Below are 17,134 nucleotides of genomic sequence, written 5' to 3'. Positions count from 1 at the left end.
GTACACTCAATTGACAATTTTTAGCAATCATGGTAATGTATACCGCACACAATGGACAATCTTGAAAAATCATGGTAATGTATTTACTGCATCGGTGGACAATCTTGAGCAATCATGATAATGTATTTACCACTCTCAATGGACAATCTTGAGCAATCGTGGTAATGTATTTACCACACTCAATGGACAGTCTTGGCAATTATGGTAATGTATTTACCACTATCAATAGACAATCATGAGCAATCGTGGTAATGTATTTACCACTCGCAATATACAATCTTGAGCAATCATGGTAATGTATTTACCACACACAAAGGACAATCTTGAGCAATCATGGTAATGTATTTGCCACACACAATGGACAATCTTGAGTAATCATGGTAATATATTTACCACGCAGGGAAGACAATAACATCCTAACGGCGACATGGAATATGTCTGCATGCAGAGCTAATGTTGTTCATAACACCAAGTTCACTGAAAAACATTTACTTCTTAAGCATTTCTGGGGATGGAGTTAGTTTGGAATTACCATTTAGAAAATCCTACTTTTCTGTTGGACAGGTAACTGATAAATCGACTGCTTACAATATAAACTTTGACATACGGATCCCTAACATCAACCTCAACACTAGGTTCTTTTGTATCAATAGCTAACAACGTCATCCTCAACACAGGGATTCTTTTGTATTAATAGCTAACATCAACCTCAACACAGGGATTCTTTTGTATCAACAATTACATGTAACTACATCAACCTCGTTCTTTTTGTATCAATTGCTTTGAACAGAGAGGTTCTTTTGTATTAATAGCTAACAATATCAACCTTGACATATAGGGATTCGTTTAAGAATACAAAAGGTTTTAGATGCAGAAGGTTCGTAAAGGAGTTTTTGTATTTTAGCCATGCTGCTTACCCTAAATTTTGGAACTGTACTCTAATTTTTCGCGGATAATAGCTCTGTACAGTGACGTTTCAATAGTGTTCAAGTCATGGCCATGATGTCAAGAAACGTTTTCCCTATTTAAAATTTGCTAGATTAAGGAAGATGACTCGTGTGAGCTTTGTGGATTACAGGCCTCTTGTACAGACCACGGAAAATGAATTGTGATAAAACCTGTATTCTCACGATTCACACTAGTTTCTCTTGAAGATGCTAAATTTGATTACCGATAAATCCATACAAAACTTAACTTAGTCGGTGTTGGAAAGAAATGTAAATAAGATAGCGAAGGGAAACAAGCCAAGAAAAGACTCTTTAGTTAATGGACTCTGTCTTCAGATGCCACTGAGGTTCCACCAAAGGACACAAAATTCCATGGCTTGCGATGATGTTGCATTTCTTGTGAATTTTTTTTTAAAGAATGACACTTATGTAACAATGATCGATAGCACTCGAAAAAAATAGAGTTTGTCAAATACGTATCCTACCTATGTGCCATCTCTAGTGAATTGCAAACGTACGTTTTTTGAATTCCATTGCTTACTAAAATAACCTTTTTCCTAGAGAAATATTCCTTTTGTTGGTGATTTATGCTGGCCTTAAATACCTTACTATTACAAATATAGTTTGATATTTTAAAACAAAAGAATTTTGACCAGTTTTTAAAAATAAAACATGCATTTAAATGGACTTTCTGATCTAATCCCTTAAAAAAGAGAAATATCTTTATCAATTGTTTAATTAAAACCAATTTCACAGAACACATGTTGGTGTGTTATAAAATAAAACTCGATTATTGATTGATAATTTAATCCAGGACTGACAGATGAAGAATTTTTCCGTTACCAATACGGATTTCTCCCGCCATCAATTCCACCTCTGCAGCAAAAATATTAATTTATGCAAAGAACATGTTGTCTCGTATTGGACTTGACTGTCTAGGGCTGCGGTGAACAAAGAGAGAGCCGAACCCTCGTGTGGACACTTAGCCACTGCGATAAAAAGGTAAGGCTTTCACAGGTTATTTAAAATCTACAGCCTTCAGATTTTAATTTCAGCGATAAAAAGCCATTGACTTCATATTAAATATGAAGCAATCGGATCATTAGGGATTAAGGATAGATTTGTTTTTTGGTGTAAATTAGCATTAGGCTACTGTTAGAGTCGTTATAGAAGTTAGGGCATTATAAAGTCAGACTGGTGTGACATACACGTCAAAAAAACGAACGTCGTCAAGATATTTCAGGAATAAAACAAAAATGAGAGATAAAGGTATGTGTATTCCGTTAACTAATATTTAATTAATTACATACTTGTATACTTTATTTACCAAAACAGAAATTAACGGTCTTGGACCTTTAACAATTTTATCTACATTGATAAATAAACGGACAAATAATATTCGTATTGTATGTTCGATTTAAAGTTCACGCCGATATCATCAATTCAATATCGAAGTTTGAAATAAGAATATGAACCTGATGTATGCCATCTCTTTATTTGGGAATAAATACCGCTGATTCTATCTACGAGAAGAATGCTCAAAACAATACTAGATTCCATCGATAGGACCTTTTGTTAAACGAGCTTCATTTGTCTTGAGAGTTTTAGAGTATCTGTATTTTGCTGTGAGATTGGAATATTCTTCATTCTATTGTATACCTTGATTAACGGATTTCAAGTGACCCGAGACGTGTAGATGTGTCTGTGACGTAGTATGACCCCCCTTGTTTGGACCCTCCCGACCCCCAAAACAAAACCCAGCACGTGCAACCAGGAAGATACGGATCATTTCTTCAGAAATTTAACAATTCTATCTCCTTCAGCCATTATTCCAGACCAAGCACGGCGGAAAATTAGCTACAGTTTGTTTATGTCAATAATCTTCTGGAGTTTGGAGTTTTAAAGTTTTGGCACTTTGGCCAGTCCAATGCCTTATCATTTTATAATTATTTACGAGTGCTGGGTTTTTCTTCATAATTTGTCCAAAGACGGCGAAATTCAACATTCGATTTTCATTTATAGTGTTTAAGAGGCTTTAGTGAATACTCAAGAGATGGTAATGAAGTGTAGGTACGTATATTTTTAAGCCAAGGAGAAGATAGCGTAGGTTAAAAGACAAACACGGAACAGTTGAAATAACACGAATATCCAATCATTTGAACTATTTGTTCAATATTAAACCTGCAATATGGGAGTTTAAATTCTTTCTCTAGTGGAGGGAAATGGCAGTTTGATTGTATTACCTACCTTTATACTTATGTAATGTAACGTTTGATCGTAGTGAAATGGAATGGTTTTTCTTTTGAAGATCTGACCGTAGAGACGGCGGTCATGGAGAATGGTTTATATGAGGAGCACTTCGCGTCTGACGAGCGATTCGGAGGCGTCAAATACTCCAAACGGAGCGGGGGGCGGACAAGCCCCAGTCACAGCGCCCACGGGAACCTGTTCCGTCACAGCCTGATGAAACATACGGATGATAAACGCGCCAGAAAGGTGCGCTTCTACAGAAATGGGGATCGTTTCTTCAAGGGAATCGTTTACGCTGTCTCTGCCGAGCGATTTCGAACATTCGAATCTTTGATGGCGGAACTGACGTCAAGCCCAGTGTGTGACAAGAATATTCTACCAAATGGCGTCAGGTACATCTTTTCCGCGGAGAACGGCCACAAGATTCACTCTCTGGACGAACTAGAGGAGGGAGAGAGTTATGTCTGTGCCTCAACGGATGTGTTCAAAAATCTGGATTACACGTGCATGCAAGGTCCGCACTGGAACGTTAACAACAAGGCCCGAGAGAGCGGGCCGTTATTAGGGCGCCTTCAGGGGGCAGAGAGCGATTTCAAAGACTACGTAAAACCCAAGCTAGTGACGGTTATACGGAATGGACCGAAGCCTAGAAAAGCGGTCAGGGTGTTATTAAACAAGAAGACGGCTCATTCTTTTGACCAGGTACTTGCCGATATTACAGAGGCCATTAAACTGGACTCCGGGGCAGTGCGGAAAATCTTCACTCTGGACGGCAGACAGGTAAGATTGTATACAGAACAGTGATGCGGAAAATCTTCACTCTGGACGGCAGACAGGTAAGATTGAATACAGAACAGTGATGCTGTTTTGTCTGGGTGTACTCACTCGTACCCACTGAAGATGATTTTTAAACCATACATCCTTCATTGATAAAAATTATATTTATGGATAATCTGTCATCATCTGTCAGTATTCCTAAAATACAAAGCAAACAAACAAACAAAACCCCCCTGAAATAAGCCGAGTTCACCCCATATTCACAGTTAAGTGCTATCATGCACTTGGTCTTCATTTTTGTACAAAACGATGTCATGGCGTTATCTTAACCAGATACAATACTATATTATTTGAAGACTTCTGAGTCCCAAGGCATACAATTTTACAAAATTATTAAAAACAGGCGTGTCTGTGATAGCTATAGAGACCGAAATTACCATCGATTGTATGATGAAAAAATAACAACTCATATAATCCAAGAAATAGGAGATTAGCATCTCGTGCAATTATACGAATTGATTTAGAATCTTGAATTGAAAATGTTTCATTATGACATGTCAATGATTAAATTACTAGCTATGGGCATGTCATCGATTGGTGAATAATGCTCAGTAGGTGTGTGTATGCAATTATAATCCATCTGTTTGCTTGTCAAAATTAATAATCAGTGGTTAAATGTATTGGACACACCGTGTAGTATTTGGATAATCCGATCAAGGAGCATTTCTGCATTCATAAGCCTCGTGTCAATATAAAGTATACATATATTGGTGTGTAAACGTTAAACAAAATATACGCAGGGTTTAAAGTGATCAATAAATTTCCTGATGTAAATATTGAACAATCGTGTTTCACTTAGAGGGTTCTATCACTGTCAAAAGGGGACAAATTGGAAACTAACCACTGTTGGCAGATATAGGGGGGTAAAAACACAGTCTCGGTACTTTTCACTCAAGTAGCTCCACGAGGAAATCCCCCGAGTAGAGTCCCGCATCAAATATTCAGAAAGGTCAACTTCATTCTGTCTCATGGTTTACATCAAAAAGTTTTAATCGATTTAGTCACACAAAAATGGGGAGCTCTCCTCTCTCTCTCTCTCTGTATGAGTTTGAGAGAGAGAGAGAGAGAGAGAGAGAGAGAGAGAGAGAGAGAGAGAGAGAATTTTAAAGATAAGAATATGTACTTTTGTGTAAGTAAATTAGATAAATAATATTTGAGAAAATATCGTTTTTGAAAGTCTCCAAGGCCCTAATTTAACAAAATTAGTAAAAACAATTTGTGTATTTTGAAAAACTGAAATAAAAAAAAATATGGAAAGATGTGTTTTTGTTATTTGTTTGTTTGTTTATTACTTGTATTGTTCTGATGTCAATTTCAGGTCTCCTCGTTGAAGGACTTTTTCGGGGATGATTCTGTGTTTATTGCTTACGGTCAGGAGAAACTCAGTCAGGATGATTTCGATCTGGATGACAATGGTAAGACACTTAAACTGTGTTAGGGTATATGATTTCGATCTAGACGACAATGTCTGCTGTCTGTGTTGAGATGTATATATGTATATGTCAAGAGAAAGTCAGGATGATTTCGATCTAGATGACAATGGTAAGACACTTTATCTGCGTGTCAGTGTTAAGGTATATATGTCCAGAGAAACTCAGGATGATTTCGATCTAGATGACAATGGTAAGACACTTTATCTGTGTGTCTGTGTTAAGGTATATATGTCCAGAGAAACTCAGGATGATTTCGATCTAGTCGACAATGGTAAGACACTTTGTCTGTGTGTCTGTGTTAAGGTATATATGTCCAGAGAAACTCAGTCAGGATGATTTCGATCTAGACTACAATGCATGGTAAGACACTTAGTCTGTGTGTCTGTGTTAAGGTATATATGTCCAGAGAGACTCAGTCAGGATGATTTCGATCTAGACTACAATGCATGGTAAGACACTTTGTCTGTGTGTCTGTGTTAAGGTATATATGTCCAGAGAAAGTCAGGATGATTTCTATCTAGACGACAATGGTTAGATTCTTTGTCTTTGATAGGGTATATATGTTTGATACTTGGATATGTAACGTGAGTAAGACCTCGGTGACAGAAACCTCTGTATAAGTCTGTCGATGAAGCTGCACCGGGGACCCCACTGTAACCTTTTTGTATCATCAGTGAGTCATTTCATGCCATTTTGTCTGGGCACTGGGGAGAAAGTATCGGCCAGGAATATTTTTGAAGAGCAGGATGACAGGCGATCAATAGCTTTAGTCATTCGGAGCATACAAACCATTTCTTCATAGTGAGACACGCCGGCAATATTTCTCAATGAATTCTTGATTATTGCTCCTCCTGAAATTCTTTTATTACGGCAATAGAGATTTCTCGTGCTTTTAATGATGTTTTTAACAAATGTACTATCTGTAGAGAAAACAAGATAAAAAATAACTTGGTGTAAAGAGGTGAACTGTAATTTGAAACACATTCATCAAAGAGAATCCTCCTATTTCATGACTTTTTGGACAGATAGAGATTGGTACATCCGGGCATCAAATCAGCAATAGCCCTAAACAGGAAATTCATTTATTCTTCTATATATATAATTGTAATTCTTTATTGTTACTGGTGACTGAAGCAGTTCTCTGGTCTACCTATAAGGCTCACCCTTTACATTTACCTGAATAAACACGTATACAAGTCTTTATTCATGTCAGTGACCACCCTAACCTTGAGTAATCACAACTAACGATATATAAGAAACTTTTTTCCCCCAAAAGATTGCAAATGTTTTAATTTGTTTTCCTGCTTTTGTATGGAGTCGTGTCTTACAAAACCTCTTATATCAACTCTTAACGAGTATCAAATTGGCCTCATGTTGAATTTAGGTTTAATATTTAATGCTTGGTCTGGTTTTCTGCAAATATAATTACCCCATATAAAACCGAAGCAAGGCCTTAAATACGATTGATCGTCGCACCGGTTCTAGAAATCAAGCAATTTCTGTGTTTCCTAATGCCTCCTGGTCTTTGATTCCGTGATTCATGTACGGAAAGTTACGTAATGTGGAAATTATCGAGCTGTAGTTTGTTTTCCCGGAGAATTGAGCTCCTAATCACCTTAATTCATATGCCATCTGAGGACAAACCCGTCCTGTTTGAGGTAGGCATCACACGATTGATTTTATGCCTGTTCTTTACAGAGGTTAAACTGGTGTCGCCGTACAAACCAATTCCTTTCACAGAAAGGGTAACCTTGAGGTCAGCGAAAACGTCACGTCCGGCGAGCAAGCTGTCTCTTTCAAACCGCAGTCTGAACGAAGGTAATTACTTCCTGTAATGTATTCACGTTTTCTAGTCCCAAGATAAAAGCAGTTGTATCAAATATTTCTTTATCTATCAGAATATAAATGTAAAATGATATTAAATTAAAGAACACACATATTTTTGATAATAATCCTGGTCTTGGCACCAAAAACATTTCTCTTTTTTTTTTTTTTTTTTGAAGAAGAAGAATGAAGTTATGCACTTCAATCATCTTTTTTTCTTCAATAATTCATAAAAAACATTTTTAATAAAAATCAAAAGAGTTTAAAAGGTATGCAACATCAATAAATAGAAACATTTACACCGCTTCCTGGCCCATAGTATAAATCGAGTCGAATCCTGTGGGAAGATTCAGACTTGATGGTCATATTCCGGATTATGTGACAATGTCCGTTCAATGGTAACTTCCAAGTGCGATATGTACTGAGTAATAAGCATTCTTTCTGGAAAAGATCCCCATCTCTGCTTATAATGCAGAACAGTTAGATTAGACGATAATTAATTATTTCTATGGTAAAAAGTTTTGTTTTCGAACATACTGGCTATGTCAAAAAATTCATTTTAGTAAGTAAAACCAGTTTTCTCACACTAGAGTTCATGACAAATAAGACATTTTCATGCAGCTATTTAGATGTAGAGCAAAATGCTTCTTTATTGTTTACAATAAATAGCTTCAGTGGTTTTTAAAAGCCCTATCAATTACGCGTTAATAGTCATTCGATTTTTATTAAATATTCCATTTCCCTGAGATGTTTACTAAGTTACGACAGAGTCGATCCCACCTGTTGGTTCTCAAGTGACTGTTAAAAAGGACGTAGTCTGTGTACAAACTTCTCATCAAATTCTCAGATCTAGGCGTTATTTTGATACCTTAGCTAACAGACTGAGTGAGAGGAGAAGGTCTAATATACCTATCACAATAGCCTTGAAATATTACATCATGAATTATATCCAAGTCACCGACGAAAGCTGTTCTTTATTACTAACTTTAACAATATGTTCTTAGGTATAAATATTTCATTTCGTTTCATGATTTATTTACCTTTGTCAAATTCTATTAAAGCATTACGATTGTAAAGTCTACTGATGTAAATTTACGAAGAACACAAGTTACCTATACCATTTTTTAACCAATACTTTGATGTTCGCTCATAAAATGTTTGAAGATTATACTGCACAATACTCAGTATTGAGTTTTTCCAATTAACACGAACATTTCTTATCATTAGATGTCATGTCTAAACGCTCACCCACGGGATCAAAATCCCCCATGTCATCCCCACGAAGTGGCAGAAAACTCCGCGCCGTGTCCGCGGTAAGTTCTATACATAGAAATAATTCAGTCATTATGTCCAGCTATGAATGCTACTCTGTAAAAGTCTAACCAAATGAACTGAAACGTTATATTTTAGACTAGTATGCATCAAGTTATACTTGTCGCGCATCTTTTAAGTCTGAAGCATAAACATGTAAGAAGGGACGTATATATATATACGTCCCTGATAAACATTTTAAATTTTGTAAATCCAATTTAGCTGCTGCTATCCCGATTTTTATAGCCTGATATAATGAAAGCTTGTAATTCTTAGATTTTAAGGATAAAAGACTATAAATATATAGTATGCATTGTTTTTCATTCTCCAATTCCGAGTTATACAGTGCTTACGGTAGTTCCGGATCATCGGTAGTTCCGGATCACTTTTTTGTGTAACAATTCTTTTAAAAATAATTGTTGAAGAAAAGTTATTATCGATATATCACATGCGAAGAATAGGGGGTATTACTACTTCCAATAAAAAATCGAACTTTACCATGCACGATTTCGATACTTAGTTGCGTCAGAAATAAAGCGCCCCAAAGACGAAGATCGGTGTTTTGACAGTTTTACACGTGCTTTTTAAGAAGAGTTGTTCTTTTTGTTATACATAAGACGAGTAAGGAATTGATTGAACCTCATAAAATGTTTACTTGTTATATATTCTACTTCACCATATATAAGAAACTTATATCAATTAAACCTGTATATTTAAAACAAATAAACACTGTGAACCCACCGTTACTGCAGTTCCGAATCACTTCACTCCACAAGAAGGATTGTTTCAAACATCGTTTAATCACGTTAACTGTATTATTTTGTATGATCACTTTTATGTGGTGAACACATTATCAAAATAAAATTAAAATAAAATATTTAATTTCTTTTGTTATTCAATCTCATTCCAGCACAGAATACTGACAACAAACACAGTCACGTACATGTCAGAGCTGCGTATTTTAAAGGATTTACAATGTAGAAAAAATTATTATACGTATATTTTTTTTATGTCTTAAAGAAAAAGTAAACTCCGTAATTATCATTTTGTATATTGTTTTTTAAACCTCTATAATCCACTGTAAATTGTTGGTGATATTCAACTAATAAATGAATTTTTTTTTAAATTCTTAATTCATTAGAACTGCATGGATGCTTCGATCTCTACTTCAATCTATTTTTTGAAAAACATGCATGTCTGATATTTATTTTAATTTAAATCACATTTACTCCTGTTATAATAAATTCACCAATATATATCACTTTTTATATCACCAGCTTCAAAACTTAAAATATGGCCTGGTTTGTCATGTTCGTTGGAATCTGATCAGGTGTTCGATATTAAATTAATTTTAACTTTTTTTTCGTAAAAGATGAATGATTAACATACTTTAACTGCATAATTCATATTCATAATTATACATAATGACAAATTATTGAAATATTTCCCATAAAAAAAAACAAACAAATTGATATAACAGTGGAAATTTACTTTCTATTTCTTCATTTTTCTAAATAAGGCCTAGATAAAGAGTTTAATTTCTATTCCATTCTGTGAAAAAAATGTATGTTAAAAAAATTATATTTATTTACATATATTATAATAAACTTCAACATAAAAAGCATATCAACGAAACATATTCGGAATGAAACATTGCGGCGCAACCTATCAGCGCAAAAGAGAATCGGCGCAAACCATGCACGGGTGCGAAACATCCCGTTACTGGTAATAAGAATAGGCACTCCCCAGCTTAATTGTTTAAAATATATATCTACTACACTATATAGTATAGTAATATATATATTTTAAACAATCAAGCTGGAGAGAATCTAATGGTAATTAGCGTGATCCGCAACTGTCGTAAGTGATCCGAAACTGTCGTAATTTTAGGTGTTGAATACACTTCGGTTACTTACGAAAGCAGAGTAATAAATTAATAAATCTCATTTTATATGAAAGGTACGAGAATGGGGCTCTTAACAGTACGTAAATATTTGTATTAATCTCGTTATTAATTTTCACTACCAATGTATAAATGAAAACTGATCCGGAACTACCGTAAACACTGTATTAGTAGTATCCGACTTGTCAAATACAATTCGACAAGCGTACTTAGTATGCCATATGCTATGTGAACATATTATATGCTATGTGAACATATTATATGCTATGTGAACATATTATATGCTATGTGAACATATTATATGCTATGTGAACGTATTATATGCTATGTGAACATATTATATGCTATGTGAACGTATTATATGCTATGTGAACGTATTATATGCTATGTGAACATATTATATGCTATGTGAACATATTATATGTTATATGAACGTTCATGTGTTATGTAAACGCATTAGACCAATGTTTTATTTTTCACTTTCATCACTGAATGCAGCCAAAGTACAGAAATAGCAATGGAGAGATGTCGGGTAAGGGAGCATCTTAAAGGAGTTCTGTGTGAATTTACATTTCAATGAGACTACAAAAACGAACTGAATTAGCAAATAGATGATTCATTTAATTTTATGCAAAGATATAGTAACTCTACAATAGTGAATGGATCAATATTTAATATAAATATCGACAAAAAAAAAAATTCAAAAGTTGTGAGTCAAAAAATATTATGTTAATTCCATATTTAGTCTGCTTCTAATGGAACAAAAATGTTTAAATTCTTTGTTGTTGAAGGTTGAATGTATTGTAACTTGAGCAAAGTCTATAAAAATATATAGGTAAAAGATTCAAAAAATTAACTTTATGGCCGTGGCATTTTTAATATATCGCTACCTCAATTCAAGAATTAAAGAGAAATCATCTCGTTAAATGTAGAGCATCATTATAAAAACAAAATTATTGATTTTTTTTTTATTTAGTAAGGAATATCATTTAATTTTAAATTATTCACTTACTTTCAATGACTTTTTAAATCTTTGTATTAGGGATATTTTTTTAACCAACCAAACAATGAATAAATTGAAAATGCTTCACAAAATATTAATAATCTTGCCTTAGATGAGTCAGAAAATGGCCCAGCAGCTCTAAGAGCCAAGTATGACATAGGACGGGTGATCGGGGAGGGAAACTTTGCCGTGGTCAAAGAATGCCAGGACAGGTAAGTACAATAGAATTGTAAAACAATAGGACTTTATACAGGTACAAATAATCAAACAGAAGTGACCACCTGTACATTTCCCAGAACACATACCTGTAATTAGTTTTTACATCCACCCCACCCACCCCCCTCCCCAGCTTCACCTTTTAAATCTGATAAGACTTCATATGCAGTCTGTCAACATCATCCAGCGTCGAACACCGTTATTTTTTTATTATATATTTTTAACAAAGAAATCACATTAACTTCTTTTGAAAGTTTCAAACACAGCCTTAATTTTTGTACAGGAATGGCAATAATTTTACTGTTTATTGTGTAACAGCATATTGACATTTACAGATGGGTACTAGTAATTACATTTATAGCACAGGCTACATATTTCTTCCTCAACAATTCATGCTCGGCGTGACTTCTATTATTCATTATTGATTTTAATTCCAGAAACACGAGAAAGAAGTATGCACTGAAGAAAATTGACAAGCAAAGATGTAAAGGCAAGGTACGTACTAAACCCTTGTGTAATTTAAAAATATATTTGAAACTTTATTGATATTGACAGAGTTTTCATTCGAAACCAAATGAAAGATTTCGAATTCGTATTAAAATTAGCCACTTCATGTGAATTAAAGCGAAGTTATTAAGCTACATGTATTATATAGTAGTGAATTAAACCAAACAATGCTTACACTGTTAAAAAAGGTCTTTTTATACCGACCAAAAAGTGATTAGGCATATAATTTTGTTCTCATATCCACTTATAACAAAATTGTGGCTACTAGATTTTGAATATCTTAAGGAAAATATAGGGACCCATGCCGACTCTGTCCGCAGATTGTGAGCTGAATTTTGGGGCGTGGATGCGTATAATGATGAGTAACATTCTACAATCAAGTTTTTATACTGTAATCGACACACATTTAGACTTACAAAACGTCCTAGCTGTGTGTCTGTATATATTTTGCAGAATTTTGATTTCCGTTTCTTTGATGATGAAATACAAACTGATCACGTATTGACCATTATTGTTCAACTGTAATGGATTTACGTCCATAGAATTTATAATTACATGGAATATTTGTTTATGTATACAGACATCACCTAGCTTTAAAATACGTTTTTGCACATTTTATAAGTCATTAGAATATAATTTGAGCTACATAAAATAACACAAAATTTAATTAAATACCTTGAAAATAAGTTTGTACAATAATTCTGAATGCAAATATGAATTAAGACACGTATTTCTCTAATTGCAGGAGCACATTATAGAAAACGAGGTATCAATACTGAGACAAGTAGATCATCCTAACATAATTCTACTGATCGAGGAGTTCGATACCAGAGACAGTCTGTATCTAGTCATGGAGTTCGTTAAGGTACGTACACCTCTGTACCAGGGTCTGTATCTAGTCATGGAGTTCGTTAAGGTACGTATACCTCTGTACCAGGGTCTGCTACTCTGTTTTGAGAGGTGATGGTTCTTTCTAAAAGAACAATAATTTTGAATTTTGTGCGCGTCAAGGGACATAACTCAGATTTAAACAAATGATTTTTATACAATACTGCCAAAATACTGGTTTGTTTATATTTACAATATTTATGTTCATGGTTCATTTTTTCAGAGCTCCATATTAGTAAATTGAAGATCATTTATTGTTATACCCATATAAATATCTTTCTATATATTTATTACTAATAAAAAGTCCAACAAAAGAAATGTATATTGCATCAGTCTAACAATTTCATTAACCGGCCTGCCAGTCCAACATAAGAATTGTTAGACCGCAACGTTACTGCTACGTCACAAGTAATTAATCGTCGTTCAATATCAGCGACACAGAAATAGCCGAAGTTTAGAGGTGCAAAAGTTGTATTCTATTCGAAAGAGTGTGTTTTGTGATGAATAATTTTTGTGATACATGTGTTATAATTTTATTAATTTTTTTCATTCTTTGCTATTGTTTTATTTTTTATTGATCAAGCCAAAATTTTCCAAAGAAAGTAATTGATTATATATTGATTAAATCTCTTAAAATGCTTTCATTTTAATTGTTCTATCTGAAATGAAGGGTATAACAAAACAGTTATAGACTGGGTTTTGGGCAACATATGATTTGTTGGACCTGAAGGTGAAAATGTTGCCCTTGGCCTGCGGCCTCGGGTAACAATTTTACCCTCAGCTCCAACTAATCGTATGTTGCCCTCATACCGAGTCAATAACTGTATAATATACTCACTACTCAATTCAACTCACCTTTGAATAGTCCCTGTCAAAATACAGAGAGGGAATCTATCTAGTACAATCACCTTACTAGTAATATAAAAAATGGTTATAAAATTTGAGTAGGAATAAGAAAAAAATGTATTATATTAGGGAGGGACCTTATTTGATGAAATAGCCTTTCTGACGTATTGTAGGGAGGTGACTTATTTGATGACATAGCCTTATCCACAAAGTACACAGAGAGAACCGCTAGTAATATGATCAACAATCTGGCACAGGCCCTCAAATACCTCCACAATCTACGCATCGTACACAGGGACGTCAAACCAGAGAATCTACTGGTAAGGCTGGCAGTTACTGTAAGCTGTAATGTCTCCATTTTAATCCGATTTTATCCTTTCTTGAGAAGCAGATTTTTTTTCGCTGTTATTCAGATAATTGATCATGCGGATGGATCTAAGTCACTGAAGCTGGGGGACTTTGGTCTGGCCACTTACTGCGAGGACCAGCTGTTTACAGTGTGTGGTACTCCTACTTATGTAGCACCGGAAATCCTATCAGAAATCGGGTACGGCAAAGGTTTTTAAAATATTGACCTGGACGAGAATTACCCACGTAAAGAATTATGACGTCATAAAATATTCTATTAATATTCTTAACCTTTCAAAGCTGAGCTAAGCTATATGCTCATAAAAGATTTTTTAATGAAATTTGTTTAATTGAATCCGTTTGTCTGTCTATAGTAATCTTTTTCCTAGTTTGTTTATTCATGTCGCCCGCGTGGCGCAGTGGCTAAATCGTTTGCTCTAGAGTCGCGGAATAAAGAGTTGATCCTTACGTTGAGGGCTCGAATCCCACTGCGGTACGTGGAGACCGGTCCTTCGGATGAGACCGTTTATAAACCGAAGTCCCGTGTTGCAGTAGGTGCTGGCACGAAAAAGATGCCTCGTAAGTGCCGAGTACAGGTCTAAATATGCATCCCTCCATCGGCGAGTGGTGGTGTCTCAATATGAGTGAAAATTCTCAAAGGGACGTTAAACAAACAGTTTATTCACCGAACTTGCTCCTGTGGTTTCTTTGTGTTCTCGAGGAAGCATTGTTTCTTTCTGAATCAGAACTCCAACAAAACTGCCATACTTTGATTATTGCGACAAATTTTTTTCCATAAAAGACGACTGCATCCTTGCATTTTGAGGCAGTTAAAGAAATACAGATATCGGTTATCAGAATTCACGTCACTTAACTTAGTCAATTTCCAAATTTATGACTTTCCTCACCATTTTCCTAGGGGTCCGTGTTTCCGGGGTTGGTAGTTACAAGGACAGTTTTAGGGTACTTTACTACAAAAATTTAATAACTTTGAAATCCTGGGGGACCTTCTGACCCCCCCCCCCCCCCAAGATCCGCGCATAATTTTTGTAGCAGTTCCAAACAGTTTTGATATTGATTTAGTGCAACAAATATTTTAATTGAATTCCGATTGGCTGAACAATTTTGAATAATCTTTTACAATCAAATGACATATTTTGTATAATTTCATTTTTCCTCTATATTTTTTAAGATACGACTTTAAGGTCGATGTTTGGGCAGCAGGTGTGATACTATACATCCTCTTGTGTGGATTTCCGCCATTTGCAAGGTATATGTAAATTAAAATACCAAACTGTCTTAAAATCCTAAATATGAGTTTTCTTCAGACATACTCTTTTCCTGTACAAACAAATCAAATAGCCCTTCTGTTGTTGGCAAGTAGACAGGGAGACGGATAAAGATGAAGAGGGTAGGTATAACCCCCCTCCCCTCCCAGACTTCATCTCTCTTTCGTATTGGCTGTACACTTTACCCTTTATTTTTTAGCCCCCAGAATGACCAAGAAGAGCTGTTTGACCAGATATCGGAGGGGAGGTATGAGTTCACCAGTCCGTACTGGGACGAGGTGTCGGAATCCGCCATGGTAATATTTCTTTTTTATCCCAACCAGTGGAAAGTAACCCGCCATGTTCTGATGTGGTTTCTTAATGTTACTTTGAGTTCATCAGTGTATGAATTTATGTGATGTATTTATGTGTATTACAGGATCTGATCAGCAATATGTTAGTGGTGGATCCAGCAGACAGAATGTCGGCGGTGGACGTATTGGGACACCCCTGGGTCACCGTAAGTATATCCGTCATATACAAAGATGATGTCTTTAAATAGAAATATATGATACTGTAAAAGGTAACAATAGTGACGTCTTTATCTTGGTCTTTAACCTTAAAATCGCCTGGTCCGATTGAAACGCATATCTGATTCAATGAAAAAAAAAGTACGAAAAATTATTATAGACCCAAGTTACATTTATGTATAAAAACATAAACTTGATCAATTTGGAATTCGGAGAAAGGATATTAATTTAGAACAGCTTTAAAAATATTTCTGTATCTTTATTTTAAGGCGGAGACTGTCAAGGACGAGGAGTTATCCGTAGGAGAGAATATCCGTAACTTTTCCCGCCGTGACAAACCCTCCCGGAGCCGAGCGGGGATCAGACTTGTGGCCGTAATTATCATTTAATCTCCTTGTATAATAGTTTAAAAGGCTACAGTTATTTCTCTATACCATTGTTTAAAAGTTGGAATATTATACAAAAACAATATTCGATATTTCAATTTATTTTTATTTCCACATTATTGCAGAGTACGCCTTTGGACCACCCATCGCGGTATTTCCAGGGCCGGAGGGCGGGACTTACTGTAACTAAACACCAATCAAATACAGAGGATGATGACGAAATCTTCTGATGTAATCAATACTACGCAAGCTGGCATTCATTAGAACACATGTGGCTTATTTCTAATTTGCATTTTTAACATAATCAACATGAATGTAAGAATTATCATAGACAAGTTATTTATTGAGTTTGCCTCGCTTTGATGAGTTGATGTCACGTGTCTTATTTAAGATGGTGCTTTAAGTGGAGGTCCTGCCACCTGTTTACGTGAACAGTATTTGGTATTGATATAAAAATAAATGGTTGAAAAACTTCAAAATATTCTTTATTTATATTACAACATGTAAAAAAAAATCAGTCTGTTGACACAACAAAGAATAGAAGTGGTGACATCAGAACTCTCCAGCCACCGAACAAATACGTTTCATATTCAAGTAGGTTCTTGTAAATTGATGAAAAAATATACATTTTCCCTGA

At 35.0% G+C, this 17,134-nt stretch overlaps 1 protein-coding gene across 3 annotated transcripts; it reads left to right on the top strand.

Moving 5' to 3' along the window:
• The first annotated feature begins 1,879 nt into the window (after window positions 1–1,879).
• Window positions 1,880–16,976, top strand: LOC133174215 (serine/threonine-protein kinase DCLK1-like). Of its 3 annotated transcripts, none has more exons than XM_061309287.1 (16): window positions 1,880–1,949; window positions 3,256–3,977; window positions 5,353–5,449; window positions 7,166–7,285; window positions 8,519–8,604; window positions 11,004–11,037; window positions 11,621–11,720; window positions 12,162–12,219; window positions 12,977–13,096; window positions 14,139–14,285; window positions 14,379–14,512; window positions 15,506–15,583; window positions 15,802–15,898; window positions 16,021–16,101; window positions 16,381–16,485; window positions 16,623–16,976. In XM_061309287.1, exons 2-16 carry the CDS (start codon window positions 3,279–3,281, stop codon window positions 16,725–16,727), a joined length of 2,061 nt encoding a protein of 686 aa, XP_061165271.1. In that variant the 5' UTR covers window positions 1,880–1,949; window positions 3,256–3,278; the 3' UTR covers window positions 16,728–16,976. The 3 variants fall into 3 exon arrangements, with proteins under 3 accessions (XP_061165271.1, XP_061165269.1, XP_061165272.1); XM_061309285.1 differs by lacking the exon at window positions 1,880–1,949 and adding an exon at window positions 2,870–3,017; XM_061309288.1 differs by lacking the exons at window positions 1,880–1,949; window positions 3,256–3,977 and adding an exon at window positions 4,001–4,033.
• Window positions 16,977–17,134: the final 158 nt, after the last annotated feature.

This window comes from Saccostrea echinata, unplaced genomic scaffold (assembly GCF_033153115.1).
Source record: "Saccostrea echinata isolate AGI-Se365-2 ecotype Australia unplaced genomic scaffold, CSIRO_AGI_Sech_v1 ptg000057l, whole genome shotgun sequence".
In the NCBI taxonomy this organism is placed as follows: Eukaryota; Metazoa; Mollusca; class Bivalvia; order Ostreida; family Ostreidae; genus Saccostrea; species Saccostrea echinata.
Note: the sequence above shows the minus strand (reverse complement) of the source record. Positions and strands in the feature narration are given on the sequence as shown.